At 36.9% G+C, this 25,584-nt stretch overlaps 2 protein-coding genes across 6 annotated transcripts in view; both read right to left on the reverse strand.

The window, feature by feature from the left end:
- The window catches only part of LOC117434756 (signal peptide, CUB and EGF-like domain-containing protein 2), a 28,286-nt gene extending 14,057 nt beyond the window's left edge, over positions 1-14,229 (reverse strand). For 2 of the 3 annotated variants that reach the window (XM_059003177.1, XM_059003175.1), the window contains exons 1-11: positions 14,004-14,229; positions 12,813-12,935; positions 12,159-12,284; positions 10,913-11,047; positions 6,569-6,694; positions 6,015-6,131; positions 4,676-4,765; positions 3,196-3,312; positions 2,460-2,582; positions 1,209-1,325; positions 270-392 (exon numbers count right to left, since the gene is read on the reverse strand). In XM_059003177.1, coding sequence (XP_058859160.1) covers positions 270-392; positions 1,209-1,325; positions 2,460-2,582; positions 3,196-3,312; positions 4,676-4,765; positions 6,015-6,131; positions 6,569-6,694; positions 10,913-11,047; positions 12,159-12,284; positions 12,813-12,935; positions 14,004-14,094 — 1,288 coding nt within the window. In that variant the 5' untranslated portion in view covers positions 14,095-14,229. The remainder of the gene's footprint in view (positions 1-269; positions 393-1,208; positions 1,326-2,459; positions 2,583-3,195; positions 3,313-4,675; positions 4,766-6,014; positions 6,132-6,568; positions 6,695-10,912; positions 11,048-12,158; positions 12,285-12,812; positions 12,936-14,003) is intronic. The other variant, XM_059003176.1, reaches the window with a different exon arrangement.
- A 3,522-nt stretch (positions 14,230-17,751) lies between these two features.
- Positions 17,752-23,528, reverse strand: LOC117434808 (SIN3-HDAC complex-associated factor-like). 3 transcript variants are annotated; one of them, XM_034057470.3, is made up of 6 exons: positions 23,395-23,528; positions 21,827-22,004; positions 21,261-21,360; positions 20,829-20,943; positions 20,521-20,671; positions 17,752-19,342 (listed from the first exon to the last, which is right to left on the reverse strand). In XM_034057470.3, the coding sequence occupies exons 2-6, from the start codon at positions 21,952-21,954 to the stop codon at positions 19,192-19,194; spliced, it is 645 nt and encodes a 214-aa protein (XP_033913361.1). In that variant the 5' UTR covers positions 21,955-22,004; positions 23,395-23,528; the 3' UTR covers positions 17,752-19,191. The 3 variants fall into 3 exon arrangements, with proteins under 3 accessions (XP_033913361.1, XP_058859155.1, XP_058859154.1); XM_059003172.1 differs by lacking the exon at positions 23,395-23,528 and adding an exon at positions 23,215-23,311; XM_059003171.1 differs by lacking the exon at positions 23,395-23,528 and adding an exon at positions 22,945-23,121.
- Between the last annotated feature and the right edge of the window lie 2,056 nt (positions 23,529-25,584).

Here is a 25,584-nt window from a genome sequence, read left to right on the forward strand (position 1 = left end):
ATAATAAATTCCAAACCCATACAAAGTTAAACAGGCACAAAAGAAACAAAACGGGCACATACAGCAAGCCTGAGCATTCCCAGAGAAAGCACAGAAAAAGAAAAGCAAAGAACCCCAAAGTATCTCCTGTTTTCAGCATTAGATCACTAAAACAAACATGAACCATTTACACCGGGAAATGAAACCAGCTAAACGCATCGATCCAACATTAAGCAGCTAAACAGACCAGCATCCTGAATGATGAGGCATCTGTAATGATCGTGGCTTACCAATGCAGTCCTTCTTGTTCCAGTGGAGTTTGTAACCCAAATGACAATGACACTCAAAGCTCCCCACCGTATTCTCACAGCTGTGCTCACAGCCTCCATTGTTGATGCTGCATTCATCAATATCTGAGGAAAAGCATTTCAGAAATCAACACATTCTCTCCATTCCACATAACATTCACAAGATTCATACAACAGGGGATCCTGTCATTGACAAGTCATCCTGTCACACAACCAAAAAACAACACCCTGGACTTTGAATTCTGGGATCTCTCTTATCAAACAAGTAAAGAAGATACATGCTAGAGAATTCTCATGAACATTAAAGTAAACATTTTGGCAAATCCCTTCATCTGCTTCAGTAAAAGCTTTTGTCTAGAATTTGTGATACAGTTTATAGATATGGATAAAAAGAATGTTAAACTGCTATAAATCCCCTTTCAAGCAGTAATCGCAGCAGCTATAGCCTACAAATGAAAACTGTAGCCAAATCATGCAGATGTCTTCTGACAAGTAAAGAAATAAATCTTCCTGCATTTCAAGCGTTGGAACAAAAAATCATGTCTGTTCAGTTGAGTACTGCTTTATTTTCTTGGATACTGAGTTGGATTCTCAACACCTTTATAAAGGCTGCATAACATTGTATAACTATGTTCATAAACTGATATAATAAGCATATTCAAGCATATTTGTCATTGTATTCTACTGTGATAATATTTGCTACTAGAATGCTATTTAAAATATATCAATAATTACAGCAAAAGTGTCAAGTGGCTACGAGTCACAGTCCCTTGAAATGCTGTTTTTCAATTACAGTACGTTATGGTGGTTTTATAGTGGTTCTGATACAATATACGTTTTATAATGATGCTATGAAACGTATCTAGTATCCAATTCAAGCCAAGTGTTCCTGTTGGGGTGGGTTTGTTCTTCCAATATTACCTCCACAATGTGCCAACCCATACAGGGTGAATCCTTTATTACACACGCACTCAAAGCTTCCTGGGTAATTAATGCAGGTGTGGTCACATGTTCTTTCAAAGAAGCACTCATCGATATCTGTAATGAAATAACGATCATCAGAATAAATACAGGATGTGTTTGGAAGTGTAATTCAGCCAACATTCAAGCTCTTCAGCAATAAATCAACTCCCAAAGGCTTATGACAACCGGTAAATAAACTTTGCCAGAGAAAGGCTATGCATTAGAATTCTGAAAACATAATGGAGCCCAACACATCTGCTGTATTATAATGCACCCTAAATGAAATGAAATAGACAAAGTTGGCAGGCATGCTTTAGCTTAAAAGATCACATCTCCCAAGCTAGCAAGGGTTGTAGAGCTTTATACTGTACAGCAGGAAAGCATTATGAAAAATGGCTTTTTCATCTTAAATATGGGTTTCCAGACTGGGTTGCCATTTTGTGTAACTTGCTTCCAATGGCGCGTATTCGTGTATTCGTAGGTCCATTGGAAGTTTTATATCTGGACAGCCATGCAGGTCTCCTATTGGCGTCTGTTCTCATTGGATGATATTCAATCAAAAAATAAAGCACAATAAATCTCTATTCTATGGCCCCAATACTATTGAACTTTCTAGAGGTATTGTTTATTTGTGTTTTTGACTGTTGCTAAAAATTCAGATATATGTTTTGGGTGGTGTTTTCGTATGACTGGAAGACGGAAGGGCTATAAACATGAAAATACAATGACTAATTAAGCTGCACAGCACTTCCTCCATCATTTTACCTCATATGCTCTATGTTGGTGCTCTATGTTGGTGATTTGAAAACTTTAATTGGCAAAAATGACCAAATGACTTTTGTTTGCAGACAGTTAACTTTGAAATCCTGTGTGGCAAATCTATGGGTGGGCTGAGGGTAGCATATTTTGCACATCATTGACCCTTGTATCAAAATATACATCAAAGCTAGTTTAGTTTTATGAAAAGCAAAGATTTTCTATGAGGCACCGTTAAGGATCTTTAAAGGAATCCCACAAGCTGAAACAAGTTATATTCTAGCTCAATATTTTGTTTTCCCGTTTTCCAATTTTAAGCATAATGTTTTGCATTCCCTACTGAAACAGGTAAGTCTAATCTCAGTGATCACAAAATTCTATTGTTATTCTATTTTTTATCTTTTAAAAAAAATTGAAATGAACACACATACTATGAAAATATAATTCACTTACCTTGGCAAGATTTCTCATCTGTTAAAAGCTTGAATCCCTTTTTGCAGCTGCATTCAAAACTCCCAATCGTGTTTTTACAGAATTGATCACATCCTCCATTATGGAACTGACATTCATCAATATCTGCAAGGTGAAAATCAGCAATTTCATAAACTTAAGGGTTGCAATCAGCTACGTGGGAAAGTGGGGGTCTTGTAAGAAAGTGTCTTTTGTAATGAATGAATATAGAAAATACTTCATGCTAAGTTTTGAAAAGTAACGCTTTAAGAACTGTGGTAGGTAGGTGGGTAGGAGGTTTATAATTTGAAACCTCAAAGCTGTCATAGGTTTCTGGTGGGTGGGAGTTGTTGAACATGTGATCAGTGTGACATGCTAAATGTTTGTTTGCAAACCCAAGACAACCTGAATATTGCAAAATAACAACCCTTGAGGGCCAGCCAGAAGAGCTTTTACCCTGCACTGCTGGACAAGCTACTGTATCTACATCCAGAAGAAAACAGTACTTTAAAACAGTTTGTGTGCACCTTATGGAGTTCAAGAAGTTGCATTATGCATTATAAGATAGATACATGGAGAGGAAACTTAATGTGGTACAATTATACACACAGTGACTGAAGGGGAAATTGTCACAAGATATAAGGAAGTGAACCCACCTAATATACACCACATAGGCTTTACTTAAAGATCCCCTGTATGCATATATGATATCAGGTAATAATCATTTCAGGTGTCTAACCTTTGCAGGTCTTTCCATCAGTCTGCAATGTAAATCCTACCGGACAGCTGCACCGAACGCCCGTAGAGGTGTCTTTACAAGTGCGATCACAGCCTCCATTGTTAACTGCGCACGTTTCTGAAAGTACAACAGGGAAGACACTTTTCAGGTTTAGAAATGCTTTTTAAAACTAATGCATTAAACATGTTAAGAAAACTACACACCATTTTTTTATTTCACTGAATTGATAATATAGAATTAGAGCTGTATCATGGAAGTGGTCATATAAAGAGTGTGGGCGAAATTAAGGCAAATGACATGGGTAATGTACCAACGAACCAAACAAAACTAAATCGTCTTACAGGACTGCTGCCATTTGCAATTCTGAGTAGAAACAAAGATGGCCACCTCAAAAAGAAGCACCTTGCTGAACTGACAGTTTTACAAAGCTACACCATCACACTGTCCCATCTGGTGGGTAAGTACACATGTGAAATTGACAGCACTGGCACCTTGTCAACGCAGCAGAATTGAGGGGAAACAATTTTAGAAAAAGTGGGCATGTTATATTTATCATTCAATATCCTGTTATCATCCCCCCAAAAATGTAATCATTTAGCACTGGCAACTGTAGAACAGGGTTTTACAATCTCAGTAATATAAATGTAATACGGGCCGTTTTACAAGAAGGGTTCATTTCAGAAGAGTAGGTGTAAAGCATCTCTTAATATCATCAAGCACACCCACTTCATTAACAAATCACTTCTCAATCTTTTTTATTAGACTTTATCATGGGTTCCAATCTCAGCGTATTTGTGTGGCTTGTTTTGTTATATAGAAAACAGCTTTTTGCTACATACCACCCAGCACAACGGTACATGCATAACACTGCAATGCAATAACTCACATGCTAATGATTAGTGAATACAATCTTTATACTTTGCAACTCACCTGCACCCAATAGCACCCAATAATGCATTTCTCTTTTTTTTACTGGAGATTAAATATTAAGTACATGTAACTTTTTTATTTAAAAGCTAATTTATAATCTTACGTAGCTTTGATCTTGTTATTTTGTTAATGCCACTCGTCTGTGTACAGTCTAAATGCAGATACATGGTAGTTTCTGCCTGCATCTCTGAGACGTGGTGTCCACAAAATAAATCTAGACCTCCTCGGTGTTGGTAAAGTTGAAAAATGTTATATAACTGAAACCTTTATGGCTCAAGCATCGTACTGCAAACCAAACTGAAGAGTAGCTTGCATCATAATCTCCTGTATTTAGCAATCCTTGGACCTATTCTAGCATCCTGGGAGAATATCAATGCAAAGTGTTGGATAAAGGTGAAGGCTATGCTAGTCAAGGAGCAGTAAACTGATGTCAAATGCACAGCACAATGTTTGCCAATGGGGTAGTGTGATGGCATCTAGTTCAAGGCAAGAAGACTAATACAAATAAAAGCAAAGATAAAGCAGTGACAGAGAAACAGAAAAGTGTTACCCATTAGCAGTCGCCGTTTCACCCGCTTGTCCACATCAGCTACTGACGTGGCATTGTACACTGAGCTCTCAACTGCAGCCTCATCCTTCTCTATAACACAAATAGATGGCAGTCGGTCAACCAATTCAGATGCGTCAGCTAAAGGAGATTGTGCTACAATGGTGGAATTCGTCAAACTTTTAGACAATTCTTTATTTTTTTCTTTCTCTGTTCAGTTTAGTACGTGTAGCAGCTCAAATCACACATCATGACAACAGGATAACAATGGTTAAACACAAAGCAATGCAAATTGACATAGACACACTTACACAATTTCACTGGAGAGAGAAAAAAATACAAATGTAATAAAAAAAAATTAAAAAAAAGCTTGCTTAAACATACTGGAAAGCCAAAGCAAGATCTTGGACATCGAGCAACATAAAGAGATAGAATGTGAATGTCACATACATAGCAACTAAAGAAAGGAAATGCATGCACAAAAGAGATGTTAGCTGCAGAGCTGGTTTTCTGCTTGTCTATAACTGACCAGCAAGGAAATATCAGTGTCCATTGCAAGCAATGTGTGGAGCTTGCTTAGAGGCGGCATGCTTGTTTTTACTATCGCTGACATTTATAACTGCAGTAAATGGTTTTTGTTAAATGTTTCGCTCAAGTTAGTTCAAGAACAAGCAATCTAATTGTATTTCCAGACACAGCCTCACGTGCATCAAAATGGAGTGCTCAAGCAATAGTCATTTGAACGATGGATCGGGACCAATGGCAAACTCATCTATGCTCTCCTCCAGAGACGAGGTGTGCTCTTTGATCTGTGAGTTGTCTCGGGTTCTCGATGCTACATGTATGAGGTGGGGATTCGGTGCTAGAGAACGTGACTGCAACAGAGACTACATGGTTTCCAATCACAGAGAAAGTGGGGGTTTTGTCTTTTGAGTTACATAAACTGAGCGCGGGAGTTCAGGACAGGAGAAATGAAAGAAGAAACAGAAAAAAAGAAATGTATACAAGGTGGGAAATCTTTTTTTAAGTACTGGACGTTTCAGGTATTGTGGCTACAAAATACTTTTACTCTTTCCCGGTCTAAGTTTTAATAGTAAGTTTGGAAGAATACACATTTAATCCATGAACTGGGCATACACGGTTTAAACAGAAAAAACTAAAAAGGTTCTGTTGCACGTAGTTTATACATTTATATTCCTTATAATCACTAAATTAGAGCAAGCTGGTTTAATGACCCAGACTGTGTCAGATCTTATTATTGGCACCCATTTACTGACTCCTTATTAACCTCATTAAATATTTCACTGATTTCTCATATAGCTCAGGTTCCCTACTCACTTACCTATGCATGTTTTCCCATCAGAGTGAAGGGCATACTTCCGGTGACATCCACAAATCGGTCCATGATCAGCATCATCGCAGGTGTGCTGGCAGCCACCGTTTCCATGATTGCACGTCACTAAATAAAATAGCAACACTTTGATATCAGACAGTAGACAAAGTAATTAAACCTGAAACAGGTTCAACAGGCTAGGGATTAAACAACTGCACACTAGGACTTCCATGAAGTATAGTCACTTCTTCAGGAAAAATGTGCTCATTGGTTTTAATGAAGTTCTGTTGTGTTGTTCACAAGGACCCAAGCAAGTAGAGCAGGTTATGAACAAACTAATAAATCCTCAAATCCATGTTCACGAAAAAAGGTTTATAGGTAAACAAACGACAGATCACATTAAATATCTGGTATATAAACTTGTTATAAAATTAGAAGACAATCTGAATTGGGAAGAGATTATTTTTTCATTGTATTCATAACAGATTGTATTGTCAAGTTTAAACTAACCATTACATTAAAAACAATACCCATGCAATAGAACAATACAAGATTGCACATACAGATGCAGTGCCTCTGGTTCTTGGCAAGCTCAAAACCAGGTCTGCATTCACAAGCCGCGCCTCCTCTCGGAGTCTCCTTGCAGATGTGGGCACAGCCGTGATCTTTGTTCATGCAGCTCATTCCCTCTGTGAAAGAGAACCATGTGGGTAATTATCCAGGTACTGTGATCAGAGCTGTATGGAGGAGAAGCTACAGGGAAGCAAACTTGCTCATACTTTCCTTTAGGGGTCCATTGATAAGCCTCTAAAAGCAAGTTATTAAAGAGGCAGGCTGACCATTATTAACAAGTGGTAGCAACATGTTGCAATATCACTTTAATGACACACTATAAGTTTTCTGTTATACAATGCTGTATTCCTGCAGCCTATTGTTAACAATAATATATTATGCGGGGTTCAGATGTTCCGGTTAATTAAGACAGATTTTTACCCCCTGAATTGCTATTTTTTATTAGGGTTAAACCCAATTTCACATGAAAAAGGTGACATCTTGTTATTAACCATGACAGCTCCCTGTAGTTATTTTATATGAAGGACGCATTCTTGTAAAACCAAGAACAGTTATTTCCTTTTTTGGAAGCGCATTAATTGGAAGTGTATTAAAATGTAATTTATTTGTTTAGGAGTATAATAAAACAGAACCTGACCTTGCCTAAACATACTGAAATGTAACCCTCTCTATACTGGTTTGTATATATATATATATATATATATAAAACTTACGACTTAAAAAGGGCTCATTACAGTGACTTCGATTTACTGGTACCTTTTTTTTAACTTTAATTACAAGATTAACAGGACAGTACTGGAACCACAAGTTACTGTAATTTAATGTGAGGTGCATATTCAGTTAGGACTGACGATAATAGAATATAGCAGAAAAACAAGTGACCACAGCGCATCAACTTTAATTACTAAATAAGCATTATTTCAATACATACACTCTCCATACACTCAATGCTGTGCAAACTAAGTTGGTTCTGCTGCCTGCGCCTTCCCAAACGACGCGCACATTGTTCAGAAGGCAGCGGATCCAGTGGAGTCAGTAACACAACAGACCTCATGCTGGTAGCTCGAGCACTGATCCTTGTTGCATGTCAGTTGTGAGCTGAAACATTTTGTAATGCGTCTTCTTGACAGGTACAAACTGTTTACACACCCGCTATTAATCTGCACTGCTGGGATGAAAGTGACAGTGCAGACAGGACTCAGCAGGATCTGGCTAAAGGCTGCGACCAATAAAGATGTTAAAAAAAGAGGTACCCTACAGGCAATAATAAAAAACAGTCCATTTCTTAACCTTTAGCAAGTGTTAACGTTTCTCTTTATAGGTAGCATTTTACTAGTGTAATAAGCAGTGTTGTTAAAATGAAGTAGCCATATTAAATTATTGAAATGTAAGGTAAAGGTAGACTGTGGTTTATCATAATGCATGTATGTCTAGTTATTCTTAATTGAAGAATTCCAGTGAAAACAAAGTTAAAGGATGTGGTTTGCTTCACTAAAAAGACTGCGTTCCCTGGGAATGCTTCACTGCCATGTTTATTCGTCATAGTAGCAGTAAATTGCTTTTAAATGTCTTATTTTACCAGTCCACAGTTTTAAGAAGCTCCAGACATTTAATAAATCTTAAGTCATCCCAGAAACACAGAGAGACTTTCTAATGGAGAACCCTCAGGTCATACAACTGTAAAATTCTGATATGCAGTTCTGTCACTCAGTGGCATCAGAGCCTTTGGGGCTACACTCTGGGTCTTTTCTTGTGAGTCTCAGTAACTTTAATAGCGGACAAACACTGATGAAAAACAAGGGAAAGAAATAACTATTACAAGAGATTCTTCACATATACATCGTCAGTTTTTTGCAAATGAGTTTTTAAAAACTATATTATCATTACAAAATACAAACTTATTTTACTGATTGGGTAGTATATGCTATCACCACTAAAAAGTGCCATCATGCAATGCTTTATATATATATATATATATATATATATATATATATATATATATATATATATATATATATATATATACAGTAACCGCATGCATTTTTTAAAATGTATTTTATATTTTTACATGGTATCTAAATACTGCAATAAAGCCACAAAAATATGACTTTAAACTGTTTATCTGTACACATTTTTCGGGCTAAAGTGCATCTTATAGAAACTTTGACAAAATATTCCATACAAAGAACATGGTCCTTCATTCATCTGAGCAAACATTTCAGCATGGGGCCTCACATAATACATCTGATGCAGTAGCCTCAGGAAATTCCATGCATTTCACTACCTTTCAAGTGCCACACAGCCATCGGACACACAACACAAAATGTCATCCCAAGAGGCATTACTTTGTGTATATAAAAGGAAGAAAAAAACACACGGACAAAAGACAGAAACCATCTGCGGCCCATGTAAATGCTTTTCATCAAAGGCGAACAAGTCAAAAAGTAACAGAAACAATTGCAAACATGTGAAAAGTGTGTGTCCAGTAGGCTTAAGATAAATTGGTTTTATATTTGCACAAGCAACTTTTTCACTTTTGCTTTCAGTATGCTCTTCTTTCAAAGATAAGTTTAATTATTTGTAGTTTAATACCCTTCAAATAATCACATTGCTCTCTGAAATTTCGTTTTTGCCTTTGCGCTTCAGAATGAGTGCCTATATTGGAATTAATATCTTCACAGAGCTCCTTGGATTTAAAACCTCCTGGAAATGATTTTTGTATTCAGTTTAGCTGAAAAATAATGTGCCGTTTAAAATAAAATAAAATAAAATAAAATAATGAGCGAGGTGAAAGTTACAGACACAGAAAACGGTGTTCTATTCTTATCTAAAACGCAGCACACAAAAGACTCTACATGCTGCAATTATGAACTTATTCTTTTCCAACAGACCATGGGTTCCTTTCCCACAGTTTGAACTCTCTATACACCCACAATCCTACAGATAATACAAAAGAGAAAAAAGAACCCAACTTAAAAGCTATCATCTACTATTATGCTGTCAATCACAGATCTACATAACATAAACTTACAAATTAGCCTAATAATTCTCATTGTGCGACACTGCTAGACAAAAAAAAAAAAAAAAAAAAAAATACTCTCTTGAATTACCGTAATCAGATATGAGGTGTTAAGAAAGCACTCGCACTATTAATTCATTTACTTTACAATTAGGATAAAAAACTTCCTTTTGCACACATAGGACCCTTAATGCAGCTGGTGGAGATAACCAAACGAGTTACATGCTTCAGGGTTCAGGACACTTAACACCCAGGTGTAAGGAATACAATGAGGAGCTCTCCATCTCTGTGATTAAGAAACCAGGTACAAAAGATAGCACAGCAGTAAACAGCTCACGTACGGGACGTATAGAATGGACGTAGGGAATTTCAACAAGCTTTATCAAATGATTCTGTGGCAGGGTGATACAGTGTATGTGTACCACAGATAACTAAGGCATGTACAATGTTATGTTACAGAACACATAACCATAGCGCTCCGTTATACCCACCTGTGGTAAAGTCTTCTCTTTGTTACCATGAACACTTTTCAAATACCTCAATATGAAAACTCAGTTGTTCATAATCTCCCTATGGTCATTAAGTCCTATTCTGCAATATTCATATCCAGCCTTTTTGAAAGATAGGAAAGATATGCTTTTGCCAATTACACTGCAGCACTATGTTCAAAACACCAAAAAACTAAAATGTTCCATTACTACACTTCTAAAGGTTTACCGTGGCTTTTCTTATGGTTGAACTATACATTTACCATAGTTTACCCTGGTTTGCCATGTTTATTAATATGCTTTACCATACCTTGCTATTCTTTACAATGCTTTCACTATGCTTTGCTATGCTTTTACTGTGGTCAACTTTTATAAGGGTAAAAACAGTAATGTCACAGGTACTTCCTATTGTTTCATGCAGGTGAAGCCAAACTCTCCATTCTTACCATGCAGACAAAACCTGGCATCAACATGTCACAGCAGAAACATCTTTGTATTAAAATGAGCTATGGAAGGATTCCAATAAGCATGTGTTTGACAAGAAAGAAAAGCATCCTAGTATGGTATCAACAGCAATTCCTCTCCACAATGCACATCAGCAAATGGATTGGCATTCATGTGTTATTGGGCTGCCTAAACTCTGCTTTGGATAAACACACCAATGTTAAATTACAGTACTGATAAGACGGACACTAGACTGAATGCGTTGTGTCAGAAACGTACGACCAAAACTGAATTACTTTGGTGTCAAACACAAAAGACAGGATTTAAAAAGCGATAGGTGAAGCATGTTGGAAAGGCATTGCCAACACATCCAGGGAACTCACCTGCAGAGCGATGGATGCATGTGTGCTGGTTGTCACTCAGGAAGAAGCCTTGTTTACACCGGCACTCATAGCTGCCCATTGCGTTGACACAAACATGCTGACAGCCACCATTGTTCATCGCACACTCATCCACATCTGAAAGAAAAATACAATCTCTACATTAACCTCCACATTACTGTTACAGATGAGAACAAAATACATACCAATGTTATTATAGCATTATAAGTCATTTAGCTTTTAATGTCCTGTTTTTCAGAATTTTACGGATCATGAGAATTTTCAAGGTCTCAGTAATGTCGAGTGAGTGGCCAGTTCCTCTGTCAGTATTAAAGTATGTTTCTTAAAATAGATGATTAGTACAAGTCTGCTGCGCTGCTGTATGGCAGCGGTTTCTCAGGCCAGCCACTGACTTCTTTGCTCCCAGACCTCAAACCTCGGCTGTTAACTCAACGGTGTTAAAAACTGAAGAGGTGGCACTTAGCCCCTGGAAGTCAAACTTGAATTTGCAAAGGCCTTAGTTTGCAAGTGCTAAATACCACAGCTTTTACTGTTTAGACCACAAAATAGACCGAATACTTGCAAAAATCTTTACCTAGGAGACATTCTGAGAAACCATGGACACAATTCTTGTGGATCCCTACAGTCTAAAGGAATAAAACAACATGGCCACAATACAAAAAAGCAATTAAACCTCTTTCTATGATTTTCCAGTAAACCCTTGCACTGACTAGCAGGGGAGGCATTGTGTTTACCAGGCTTGTGTAATGTGAATACATGGAATATGAATACAATTGTGATATCAGTTTCACTCAATGTACAAGGGAAACTATTTTCAACCTTATTACAATGTGTACTGAAACGTCACTGCAGGTGCATTTGCATGCACGCAACACCTATTTGCCACCTCTAACTATGAAACTACATGGATTATATATTATTTTATTATTTATTTCTTAGCTGACGCCCTTATCCAGGGCAACTTACAACTGTTACAAGATATCACATTATTTTTATATACAATTACCCATTCATACAGTTGGGTTTTTACTGGAGCAATCTAGGTAAAGTACCTTGCTCAAGGGTACAGCAGCAGTGTCCCCACCGGGGATTGAACCCACGACCCACCGGGGATTGAACCCACAACCCTCCGCTCAAGAGTCAAGAGTCCAGAGCCCTAACCACTACTCCACACTGCTGCCCATAACGCTTGTTCTATGGATTGTATGGTATATGAAACGCTTCTTACCTAAACAATTATGTCCATCATGTGCTAACATGAATCCATCATAGCAAGTACAGCGGTAATTGCCTGGAATGTTGTTGCATTCGTGTACACAGCCCCCATCATATTCATTATCACATTCATCAACGTCTAGAAATGGGACACAAGTGATGGGGATGAATGCTTGTTATTCCAGCACTGGGGTAGAAATGGCACAGCACACACACACACACACACACACACACACACACACACACACACACACACATTTACATACAGTATATAGACATATACACAAAAGAAAAAACGTTTTTTTTTTTAAATCAGATATTTGTATTTTTATTTAGAAAACAAAGATAACAGAAAAAAATCAATAGTCCTGTCTTCTTTACGGCCCATATATAAGTCGTTTTTATGTCAACAGAATAAATTGCCATTCAAATCGAATGCCTAGTATATTTTCTGAATAAAACAAATTTCAATGTATTGCTAGCTGAATTAAACAGCTGTGTGTGTTGTTGTTTTTTTTGACGGTGTGATAAGCTAGCAAACGTCTGGACGGTTTCCTCCGCTACTGCTTCCCTTTCTAGGCTTAAATGATAGATAATTATCGCTCAGCTAACAAGAATAAACTTGGCTGGAACTACTCATGCATGCTTTTCAATATATATTGTTTACCTTCACATCGCTTTCCATCGCCCTTGTAACCTGCTTTACATGTGCACTTGTAAGACTTTGGTGTATTTTGACAAATAGCGTCTAAATGACAGGCATCGGTTCCTTCAGCGCAATGATCTACATCTGTAAAACAAAATGCAAAAATAAAGAACACGTTTATAACTCCACTCACAGTAGGTCATGTCTTATCGGAAAAAAAGCTTCCACAACAGCATTAAGTGACGTGATATATAAACGATAGACTTCGCTGATAGGCTGTTGCGCGTTGTTTTGTCTTCCACCGTTAGCATCAGATAAAACCCCCATTATTTACCTGAGTCTGTCAAACCAGCTGCCGATTGACAAAGATCGTTTCTATTTACCTCTGTTCTCAAAGAGGGCTTCTCCTCTTTACCAAAGTAAGACAAAAGAGCAATGTAATACTGAAAGGATAAAGGGTGGTTTAATTACAAAACGAGAACTTATTGGATTGGGCGACGTTAGAGCAAGCATTCTGAAACGATCGTTAAAAAATAATTAAGAAGGTATTATTATTATTATTATTATTATTATTATTATTATTATTATTATTATTATTATTATTATTATTTATTAGCAGACGCCCTTATCCAGGTCGACTTAAAATTGTTATAAGATATCACATTATTTTTTACATACAATTACCCATTATACAGTTGGGTATAACACACTGCATGATGTTTTACCGTTTAAAAGTAATTCTAAACACATTCTAGCAAACGTAACCACGCAAGCTCATAACATCACACGTCACATAACTGACAAAGCAATGATGAAGTGCAAATAAAACTAAAAAAAAAAAATCTTTAAATTAAATTAAAGAAAAACACATTCAGATTCGTCTTTTCCCAAACCATTGCTAACCCAGTTAAGGTGTTTGTGTAAAACCTTGCATGTTAACAAACAAAAAACAAAATGGCCAATAAACAAAACATTCGTTTAAAAAATACACAACTAAAAAAAAGGCGAAAATTTAAAAAAAAAAAAAAACATTAATGGTATCCGTTACAAAAGGTACAAATGATAAAACCACAAGCAAATGTAAAACATAACATCAATCTACTTGCAAAAGGAAATTAAATTGGCTGTGATGTTTTCTTACAAATTAAAAATAGCTATTCAAAGTTACCAAGAAAATATGTGCAAGCAGCCCCGTCATAGAGGGAAACTTACCCCGAATCCCTGCACTTGCAGTGCTTTGACGAGTATTTAACAAGAGGAAAAACAAACAAAACAAGTGCCTGACAAAACAAACAGCTCCCATAATGATATGATCCGAGGATAGGTGTCTTCTTGCAAGGACGCGTTTGCACTGAGAAAATGACCAAGTGTCAGCCTCATTTCTATGCTATTCTGTCAGCAGACCTGACGAAGGTTTTAAAAAAAGAGAGAGAGATAGAGGGAGGGAGAGAATGAGTGAGAGAGAATGAAAAAGTGAGTATTCGGCAGCCCCCCCTCGAGGCAACCCAGGCGCGCTAAACATGAAAGCATTTCATGGACCAGTTCACATTGGATAGCCGGGGATAAAGTGTGACAAGATGGGCAAGAGTTTTAGCCACTGACGAGTCAACACTATTGCTTTAGGACAAGGAGAAAACGCTCGTCAACTACCGCTTCGTTTGCAGGTTCAGTAATAAAGGTACATTTTTAAACGATGAAGATGGACGTTGGGAGCTGGCAACGCTATACAATCCTTTCGAATCCAATTAACAAAGCACACAAGCAAGCATCTACTTGAGAACAACGTTCAAAATAAGCGAATTAACTATTCTGCGACGACTTACTCTTATTTGTGTGGAGTAAAGAGCCTGCAATGTATTTCTTTGACAATAATGTATAAATTATACTGTTACAGTTAGGTCTGGAGACGTTTTTATTCTTCTCCTTCCTGGGAATCGCAAATATTCTACGGAATTCAGAGAGAAGCGCATTTAAGGGAGGTTACATTTTTTCCCCCCACAAAGAAAGGCTACTGAATCACCTTGGCGACCTTAGCGCCCGTGCTTCAGTACTTCTCTTGTCTGTGTTTTCTATCTCGGAGATGTTTATATTTACAAAATGGTTCACAGTAGTCTTGACCGATGCGTTGTAGCAATCATAAATTAGCTCAATGCGTTCCTCACTTAACTGCTCTGGGTTGGGGGGGGGGGGGGGGGGGGGTTGGGGGGGGGGGGTGTAAATGATCACAGTCTCTTTCTCTGAAAGCAGTCAGTGGTATATGGCTAATTCAATTTAAGTGGTCGCAGCATAATCAGACCCACCCCCTACCCATAAATACTTGTTTATACCAGTGAGTTTACAATACTCACTAAAGCACAAACCATAGGCTGTATATTCCCCCACATGGATATAACGAAATATGTTCTTTAAACAGACAAAAAAGGAATACTGTAACTAGCAAAATTCAGTCTTTACAGTACCGCGAAACGGTATTGTAGTGTCGTTTTGGGACTGCTTTAGCTAACAAATAAAGAGGCTTTGGGTGTGAGTGGGGGTGGTGAAATGGGTGGGGTGGGGGTTGCCCCTCGACCCCCCCATTTCAGTGTTACAAACTCCTAAATAGAGCATTTAAATGATGGTAGATAACATAACTTTTTTTTTTACTGAGTGGTTTCACAACGCTTACAGGAAACCTTGTGCTAGAGAAATACAACTTCTTTAAAAAATACACACAATTTAAAAAAAAAAAAACTTAATGAACTAAATACGAAAGACTTACAGTTGGGGTATTTTGATTTGGCACATAACCTTAACTATTAAATTAACAAATATGCATCCAATAAGGCTATAGTGTCCCTTCAACCGATAATATATTAAAGCATTATATGGCTATAGATCTGTATTTAATTTTCACCTTCACTCAAAAAATAACGATACATTTACAAAAAAAATCAGTTTACTAAAAGGTATCATTTGATACAGGTGGAAGGAGACAGTATTCGACCGCTCAGTCGTGTTACTTTTCAAACTTACCTAAACCGTGTAAATTATATATTGCATTTAGATAATAGACTAATACAACTGTCTAAACTTGTGGTTTAGACAGTTGTACCTGCACTCTGTTTGAAATCCTTCCCCAGGGTTTTCTAAATACTCGAATATCACGTGAAATATGAGTGCAAGAGCCTCTTACTGCATGTTCTGGAACTCTTCCTCAAATATGATAGGAGAACGTGCCAACTTCCAAACCTGCGCAAACATTAATTCTTTTAACACACATATTGCTATAGTCTATTGAGTAATGCTCATGTGCTATTGACGTGTGTCTGCCATGGGAAAGATTAAATCCTTATTTAATAGAATCTGTCACAAGTTTGTTAAAACTACTGTACGTCATTTTACTTATTAAATATGAGCAACATATTACAAGAGAAATCGTATGCAACAAAAATACGGTCACAATTTGGCCTACAACTAAGATTGTATTCAATTAATACCTGTACTTTGACATAGAATCCATTTATCATATGTATTTGATTAAAGAGCCATCTTATGCGTTATTTGAGAGGTCACATTGGTTGAGTTTTCTAATTAACGTATCATCAATTTCTAGTACCTTTTTTTTTTTTTGCAAACAAATCATGGATATAATCGGTCAAACTGAGCAAATTCTGCAACGTATTTCGTAAAACCAGTAAACAGCGCCATCTGGTGGCTAAATTTGGAATTGTGCCGATTCTTGTTTCCTTCAAGAAGACCCTTGAAATTGAATGGGGCCATCAGATTGATTTTCTTGTGCCATATGTATATATAATTGCATTTTTACATGAGGATCTTTTGTATTTATTAAGGCGGATGTTTTAACTATTAGAAAACAAAGTTCTATAAGAAAACAATAGAAAATTGCAGAAGCAAAGAACACTGCTGTACTAGCTGGTGTTGTCACAGATACCACCCCTTTCATGGTTCTGATATGTCCTTTTAATAGTGCAATTTCAGACTCCCTTCTGCATGTCTCCTTTAACAAGACATGTGGTTAGATTTATTTATGGGATGCAATAGTTAATAAGATACAAAACCCAACATACTGCAATGGTATCCACGATAAACTGCCTTTTTTAACTACAATTGTTCTGTTCTACAAAAAAACCCACAAAACATTGTTTTCATATTTTAATAAAATACAGCAGTATTACAGTAGAGATACATAATAGCATTCAATTTAACACCAAATATTTCAAAAGTGCAGAAAAATAAAATGATTTTTAAAAAGTTATCTTTACAGTAGGAGGTGAATACAGAAAGCTTATGTGAAATAAATAAAATAAATTACACTGGAAACCTAGACATTTTATTTAAAAAAGTATGACAAAAATGTTGCACAGTTCCACTGGTTTCTAGTAAGGCACACCTAAAATGCTAATTAAAAAAAGGAAATGCACCTTACTGTTCATTGTAAATTAGAAAGAGCACCTTTCTACAAGAAAACGCAACAAAGATTCAACTATTTATCATTTGGTAAATTATTTTCTTAAACTACAAAAGCCATCACCAAACTGAATTTCATACAGATTCTTCTGCTTCATGATTCATACAGATTCTTCTGCTTCATGATTCATGAGACTTCATGATTCAATATACTGAAAGATTGATACAAACTGATAACAAAAAAAATCATTTTCTTTTGGCTACTTTTTAAATATTTTCCGTTTTCATTTGAAATTGGGAATTCACAATTACTGCCTGGCATTAAATGATTTATCTGAAGAGCTGCCTAATAAAACATAGCTTTCCCTGCTTCTAAAAAAATATAATGTTCTACCACTACAGGACTCTGAACTACAACAGAACAGTGGAGCACAGTTGGAGGAACAACAGAACTAGCCAGCAATCTGACTTTACAAGTGTGGTTTTAACTGACCAATAGCAGACACTGGTTTAATCCAAACAGGACTCTTGTAACATTGCCAGAATTAACCAAAACACAGGCCAACGCAAACAGGATTAGGGTTTTAATATTGTAATTACAGTTAACGACTGAAGATGCCACTGTTAAATATTTCAGAGCAACGCAGATTTTTTTTCCAAAAAAATCCAACAACCCTTAACTTTCGTACATTAACCCCATCAGGCTTTTTATTTCAGTACAGTGTTTAAAAAAAACTTGTATACATATAAAGCTGTAATAAAACCTGCAAAAGTACAGTATGCACATTAGATGATGTAAATATAACATTTGCGGAAACTAATATGTGGCTAACAGCAGAAGCAACTGCAACAATGGATTATAGAATTGAATGTTGAATTTGCACCACTTTTGGCAGAATGAATCAGGATTTACAATTGCAATTTACAGTGAAGACCATGATTAATCTAAAGCAGTTTTGTGTTACAAACATTATAGCATCACTACATCCATGTTATTTACAGAAACTATAGCTGTGCTATAAAATCGAGGATTCAAGCACATGGCAACAAATATGCAGAAGCCACCACACGCAGGGCCCTAGAAATGCATTGGTTGAAATACAGAAATGGTAACAGACATTTAAAGTGTTTTAATAGAAGATATGCAATATTCTATTAAACCGTTAAAAACAATTATCAAAGAGAAAGGCTTATGACATCTTATGCACGAATATACATTTTCTAACATAAGTGTACAAAAGTGAGGATATTTTTTCTGTGTTTCACAACAAAATAAAAAGGTTTTATCTTTCCTGATGACATCAACCACGTCTGAATTTGATGTCATCTACACAAAATAAAGTGGATTTCCTATTGTGAGGTACTTTCAGAACATTTTCAGGACTAACAAAATAACACACAACATTTCTCTACTGCTTAACCTGGAAAAGAAATGGGTTCCACTCAGAGATCTGAAATGGCACACAATGAGCGTCTGTGTCGTATTATGTATATCAGGATATAATGAAACCATTTTGTCTACATTGTATTTAGAGTAGACAAAAATAAAACAGGAGGCAATGCTCTGACACATCTAGATACTGTATTTACAAATGGTGCTCATGTTAATAAAAAAAGAAAAAAACACTATTTACAGTCTTTAAATGCTATATATATATAAAAAAAAATACAACAGAGTACTTTCTCTTTTAGGCCAGTATAATAAAGCTCCTGATCCTATAAATATCATACTAATGCCCATAGTTTAAACTGCAATTTGTTTTTAATTAAAAAAAAAAAACCATCAAAATTGATTTTCAAAATGAAAATAGTCAAAACAATTCATCTGGCTTTAGTCATTTACATTAAGTTCCAATTACAGTTTATGAAAAATATTAATAAAAACAAGACTAAAAAAAAAAAGGGTATAAAACTGCAAGTCTGCCACTGGAGACAACACTAAAAAGGCGCACCCAGGAGGGTGCCGAGAACGGCTAGCAGCACCCGCTCTCAATTACCAGTCTTCTTTCAGGTCCTGTGGAGACGCGTCTGGCTGCGAGAGGGTCTCCGACTTCTTTGCACTGCAGCATGGCTTGAAAAGCCGAGGGTCAATCATGACTTCCCCAAAACGACCTTTGTAAATAATGCCACAGCACACCTTTTGTCTGCGGAAGAACAAACCAATTGTGTTCAGCTTTGGGGAATATTTCAATGCAACGGATACAGATACACATCAGGTGTTAGTATGTTTTAAAAAATATTTATTTTAAAATGTATTTTACTGCCTTTTTAATATCACAAAATATGCACAGTGCAGGCTAATGAAGAACCGCACCAAGTAACTGTAGAGTTTAAATGTGAAAAATGACTGGTTTGTGTCACTCACTCATATTAGAAATGCATGCAAGTCAAACCAAGTATGAAAAATAATCTCTTATGCTCACAGTTATATAAGCATTACTTTGTATAGCTCTCGGTTGTATAAAGATTACTTTTAAATAGTAAAATTCAGGGCAAAAATGTTGGGCTCCACAAAGTTACAAGTAAACATACCAATAAATCATGTACTTCTTTATAGAATGTAGGTTTGCTAAATCATGTTCAAAATACTTTTATATACTAGGGATGCACCGAATCCAGGATTCGGATTTGGTCCGAATACCTACTGAGCAGGGTTCGGAACCGAATCCAATATCTGCCTAGACGCACATCCATTTTAATACATCCCTCCAATGTGTGTGGTTCTTCTTTAAATAAAAGACACAAATCTGGTATTGAACTGAACTTTTGTATTTAATAACAAGAACACGTTTGATGAACTGTTGCGGCTCTCAACTCCCTATTGCTGGTGGAGCACGCACTAAACACGCCATGCAGGTGACTTTTGTGCTTTGCCTGAGATGTGTTCTAGAGATCATACTGAGAGGGGGGGGGGGGGGTGGACATAAATAAATCGGTGTACAGAAAAATATATTTTTTGTAACTTTACAACTGTCAGATGTGCAAGACGTTGTTGAACAATGTGCTTTAGTAAATACAATTTTACATTATTGTAATGTGCCAATACAAGTTGAACCATTCGGGAACTGGTGTTTTATTAAAATCATTTTTAAACTATATCGTAGCCTAATTGATGTGTGTTTCACACACGATGCATTTAACTCAACGTGGGTTTTATTTCGCAGGGAGATTCAGGTCACTCATCAAGGTAGTTTTTTTCCCAATAGCTCTCAGGTAGGGTGGTCAACAGGCTCGAGAATCTCGGGACACTATGGTGTCTAATAAAAGCCCAGGTAGAACCATTGCTTTTTAAAAGTCTAGGGTTATTTGCTCTTCTTTTTACCTTTTCCAGTATGTGAGGTCGATGAAAGAAAAGCCTGAAGCAGAGGAATGTCTGCGCTTGGCTTCGATATCTGAACCCTCATCGGAGTGGTTGCTGTAGCTGGGAGACTGTGAGGGAGAGGCACTGGATGCTGTGCTGTGAGCATCAGAGTCTGGAAAGAAAGCAGCAGATTCAATAAGGCACATACTGTTAAGAAACCCATTCATTCAGGCGTACTGGTTTTGTGCACATTAGGACTCCTTTATCAATATTACAGTCCTGTGTGAGAAGGCTTGTCCATGGGTATGAAGATGCTGCCGTTTACTTACTTTGCCTTTTCAAGTGGAGTTTCTTGAGCTTGCTTTTCATCTTTTTGCCGTCGCTGCTTTTCATCTTTTTGGGTTTTGTGAGTTTGAAGCCTGGTCCTGCTCGCGCATCCACTACCTGAGGAAGACCAAACAGACAAACAATAAAAACCCGATTCTTTTTGGTTAATATTTCTGCATATCAACAGTTATCAGACCACCATCCCAAACAACTAGCACCAAGTATGAAATGAGTGTAGAACAACATTCAACTTGTTAGCAGCAATGAGTAATAGAGAGAAAGTAAACTGCACACCCACATTTACCAGCAAAGTTGATACTGAAACTCTTAGATGGTCGCTCATGTGGCAAATGAACAGCCTAATTAGCTAATTAAACAGACAGGCCCTAACTGTACAATTGTAGACTTCCCACATTAAGGACAGCAGTACTTACATGGTTCCAGTTCTTTTTAGACCCAAGGGGCAGCTTTTTCCACCTCTTTACCAGAAGGACACAGGCATTGCAGATATCTCCAGTCCGGTCCTCCAACAACCTAATGAGCAAGCAGTGTATTAGTTTGGGCTTTTATTAGACACACATCAGAAAGTAATAAAGCCTACTCTAGTGCTTGCAAGAGGATTTATTTTAGTTCTGTAAATGCACAAAGTTGGACCATGACATGTATTGTGAGCGCCAATCTTCAATGAAACGTAAAAGCATTTTTCCCAAAAGAGAACAGATATTTAAATATAAAATTGGGCCATTTTTACCATGGGTATACCAGTGAACTTAACAGTTGAACATGCTCCTCTGACACTACTGGACAGACTGCTGTTCGGAAATGCAAAAGCTGTCTTGACAATATTATTTGTTCTACATCCAATAATTTAATCATACAACTGTTTAAATACGTAAATAGTAATTTTAAGTAATGAACAGTAGGTGGTTAAATCACATCAAAATGACAGTTAGATCATCACAACGCGTCAATAACAACACAGTGTTACAGGTTTACTGACCCAAAACAGAGTCTGAAGGTTTCCTCATATCTCCCGCTGTCTGTGAATCGAGAGCTGGAAGACTTCGTCTTGCAGATGCAGCAGCCTTCGTGGCTGCGATAGATCTTCGATTTATGAAAACCAAACATCTCCCTTGCTGATAGTGCTGATGGGTGCCGAGATCAAGACAAATGCGGTACTATATAAATAACAAAGAAACATAGCATTGTGAAACAAACAAAAAAAAGCTACAGCATGTTGTGAAATGACGTAATGTGGGAAGTTGATACAGTATTACAGAGTATGGGCTAGCACGAGTACACGGCTACGCTAGCTGTATGCTTTATTTTTCCGCGGAATTTAATAAAAGGGGGCGGACACCAGTACACAAACGAAGTAAAACGACGGCTATTCATTTTGCTTTACTTTAATTGCGTACTCACAGTATACGAACAATTGATTTTAAATATGGCGCTTTAGTTTCTCACCAAAAACGTAAGCTGGGGCAGTAAATACAAATGACCTATATTTCAACAAAGTGCATTATGTACCCATGCCAGACACAACATAACCCAATTTCTGCTCCTGACATTCGTCATATGATGCACTTCGTCTGATTTAAAAAAAAAAAAAGTAAAAACACCTGCTAAAAACACTATTTTCGAAAAAAAAAAAAAAAAAAAAAAAAAAAATCATGTTTATATTCCATTTTATGTTTTTTTTAAAAAAAAAGTACTTTAAAATTTGACATTACAGTACTGGTATTGTGAATGTGTATATAACATTAAAATGTATGTAAAACAGCAAATTGAAACTGAAACTTAAAACATACAAACATTAATAACATTTGCTGGATTTTTCATAATATCCCCTGCCTTGGTACAGTCTTGTTTACACGAAATACTGACGGTGTAGATACAGGAACAGCATCAAAATGTATCCATTAAAAGGAATTTGAATAAGATCTGTATAAATATTTATATCCATACTCTAGCTCCGCATTGACGCCATCATGTAAGTTCGATGTGTGCATAACAGTGTTTAAGAAGAAAAAAAAAACTTATAAAAACGATTCTGTGATAGTGTACAAATTAGAAGAAAAAAAACCAATCAGTAACTAATGCCTCTTAAGTTCTAACCTGAATTCGTAACCAAGACGCCAGAGTTAAGAAAAAACTAAAAAGTGGGGAGGTGCTTTTCAAATGGAGCGTTAACCCACAGCATGCAACACAGCATCCAATTCAAACACCGAACACGAATGTTTCAAACAACTCGCTTGCGACATCTGCAAACACATTTATATATATATTTTTTAAAAAATGGCAAAAACCACCGCCTTTTTAAAACATTCGGTTTTTATACAAAGCGCGAAACTGTTGTATGTCCACAATTTAGTTTTTTGTTACTACCACGCCACGCTTCCACGCTCTCCCATTGTTGTACGTAAACGATCACCATGCAACACAATCCAGCATTTTAGAACACACACATGTCAAATACGTTTTTCAAATGCCCAAAAATATAGACAGACCAGCTTCCCCTTAAAGTTCAAACAATAACAGTGCATCAAATAACAATACAGGACTTACCAAACAAAAACTTTGAATCCTTGCTGTTTTCTTAATAAGGTAACTGCGCATGCCTTACTACGACTGCTGCATACAGCTGGATATTAGCATATCATTACATAAAAACATAACCATTAACGTAACACATAGCAACGCCATATATGGAGCCTAACGTACATGTTTAATAACAAATTCAACCAATACGAGAGCGAGAGGGCTGGAATTTAAGAATGTGGCATTTTGGGAACTGTAGTTAGTTTGTACACACCCCTCAAGCATTTGGAACCAATTTTAAAGTAACAATAAACTACACTTCCCACAAAAGGGTGGGCAATAAAGGCTTGGAACAAAAAAAAAATCTCTTGTTGGACACAATGGAGCTGAAATGGCGCGAATTGGTATTGGTAACATAGTAACATGGTTTATTGTACACGGTTATTAAAGTATAGGGGTATCACAGTGGTGTCTGTTACTGATGCTTGTACCATGTAGTTAATACTTGCGATAATACTAGGTTCTGTACGATTAAATGCTTGTGCGCTGCACTATTTACATCATGTACTTCAAACTCCTCCCACTGAAATCCAAGCCCCTTTGTGTACGTGCGTGTTGGCAGTTTCATTCACAACTTGGGCTAGTAGTGCGTGTGGAAAAGGAATGAAAAGGGGCGTCTTGACTTCTTTGTTTACAACTGTTTTGAAAAAGAGAGCGCCTCGGCTACTAATATGATGGTGTGTGTATTTTTTTCTTCACCTTCGGCCGTCAATTACGATTACAATGTTTACGTAAACATTATTGGGGGGAGAGGGAAATAAAAAATATATAACTAAAAATCTGTTTAATAGCTTGCTATAAATTGTTGGCGTATGCCTGATGGAATGCAGTGACCATATGCGCCCTTGTGTCACCAGATTCACAGTAACATGGCCAAATAATTTTCCTTGCAGTCTTTTGTTCGTTGCCCCCACAGATTAGCATATTGAATTTGCTATTGTGAAGACAATGTTTGAGTTATTCATTGACATTATCCCAAATTCAGATAGGTGCTGAAAGTGTTGGTAACAATTCAATCAATAATTCTTAAACTCTATTAAATGAAATACTCCTTGGAATTTTTATTGAGGTCAGAGATTTCACTGAAAGGTAATACAAAACAGGTAAGTAGAGTCATTTAATGAGATGTTATTATAGTTTTGCATATCCCGAAATGTCAAAGAGTGGCCAGGGAGTCTCTGGGGGTAGCAATGAGGCCAGACCCATGTTTATTTCTTTAAAGGTAGTGTATAGTAAGTTAAGCCCATCAGGTTTCACCTGCACCTGTAATCAATTCAGTATATTGGAACCATCCTTCACCATATTCCAAGACACCACAAATGCCTACAGAAAACAATTCACAAATAAACAAAACCATTATTATTTGTTTATTTAGCAGACGCCTTTATCCAAGGCGACTTACAGAGACTAGGGTGTGTGAACGATGCATCAGCTGCAGAGTCACTTACAACTACATCTCACCCGAAAGACAGAGCACAAGGAGGTTAAGTGACTTACTCAGGGTCACACAATAAGTCAGTGGTTGAGGTGGGATTTGAACCGGGGACCTCCTGGTTACAAGCCCTTTTCTTTAACCACTGGACCACACAGCCTCCCGTTAGTACAATACTATGCAACTGACCAGGTAACACATACTGCAGGGATAGGTTACTATACCGTGGACAGTTCTATGCCAGTTCTAACATTTATTACTGTGACAAAGTGACATTGTTAATAATAACTGTTGCATAACAAGTCATGGCACCTTCCTGTTACCATTCATTTCAATTGGGCTCAGATTTTCTGTCATAAACCTAGCCGATTAACTTTTCATGACTTAATAAATGTTACAAACCTTTTATGTAAATACGCGTATATAGGCGTCATAGTATATTATCTGGTATCTTCAGTACAGGAATATAATTAACTATCATACCCTCCGAGTCATGCTGCCACGCATGTGCGCGCACACACACACACACACACACATATCAGTAATATTGTATTGGGTATAGTTGAGTTGTGCACCTCGCAAGAAATCAGCTTAGGCACTTGCTCCGACCTTGTCTCTGAACTAAAAAGAGACACTTTTCTTTTTTTTTATATACTATTGGCTGGGCTCAGTTTGATTTGTGTTGAGAAAGCATTACATTAATGTAACTACTAAACTATGATCAA

Source organism: Acipenser ruthenus, chromosome 28 (genome assembly GCF_902713425.1).
Source record: "Acipenser ruthenus chromosome 28, fAciRut3.2 maternal haplotype, whole genome shotgun sequence".
Classification (NCBI taxonomy): Eukaryota; Metazoa; Chordata; class Actinopteri; order Acipenseriformes; family Acipenseridae; genus Acipenser; species Acipenser ruthenus.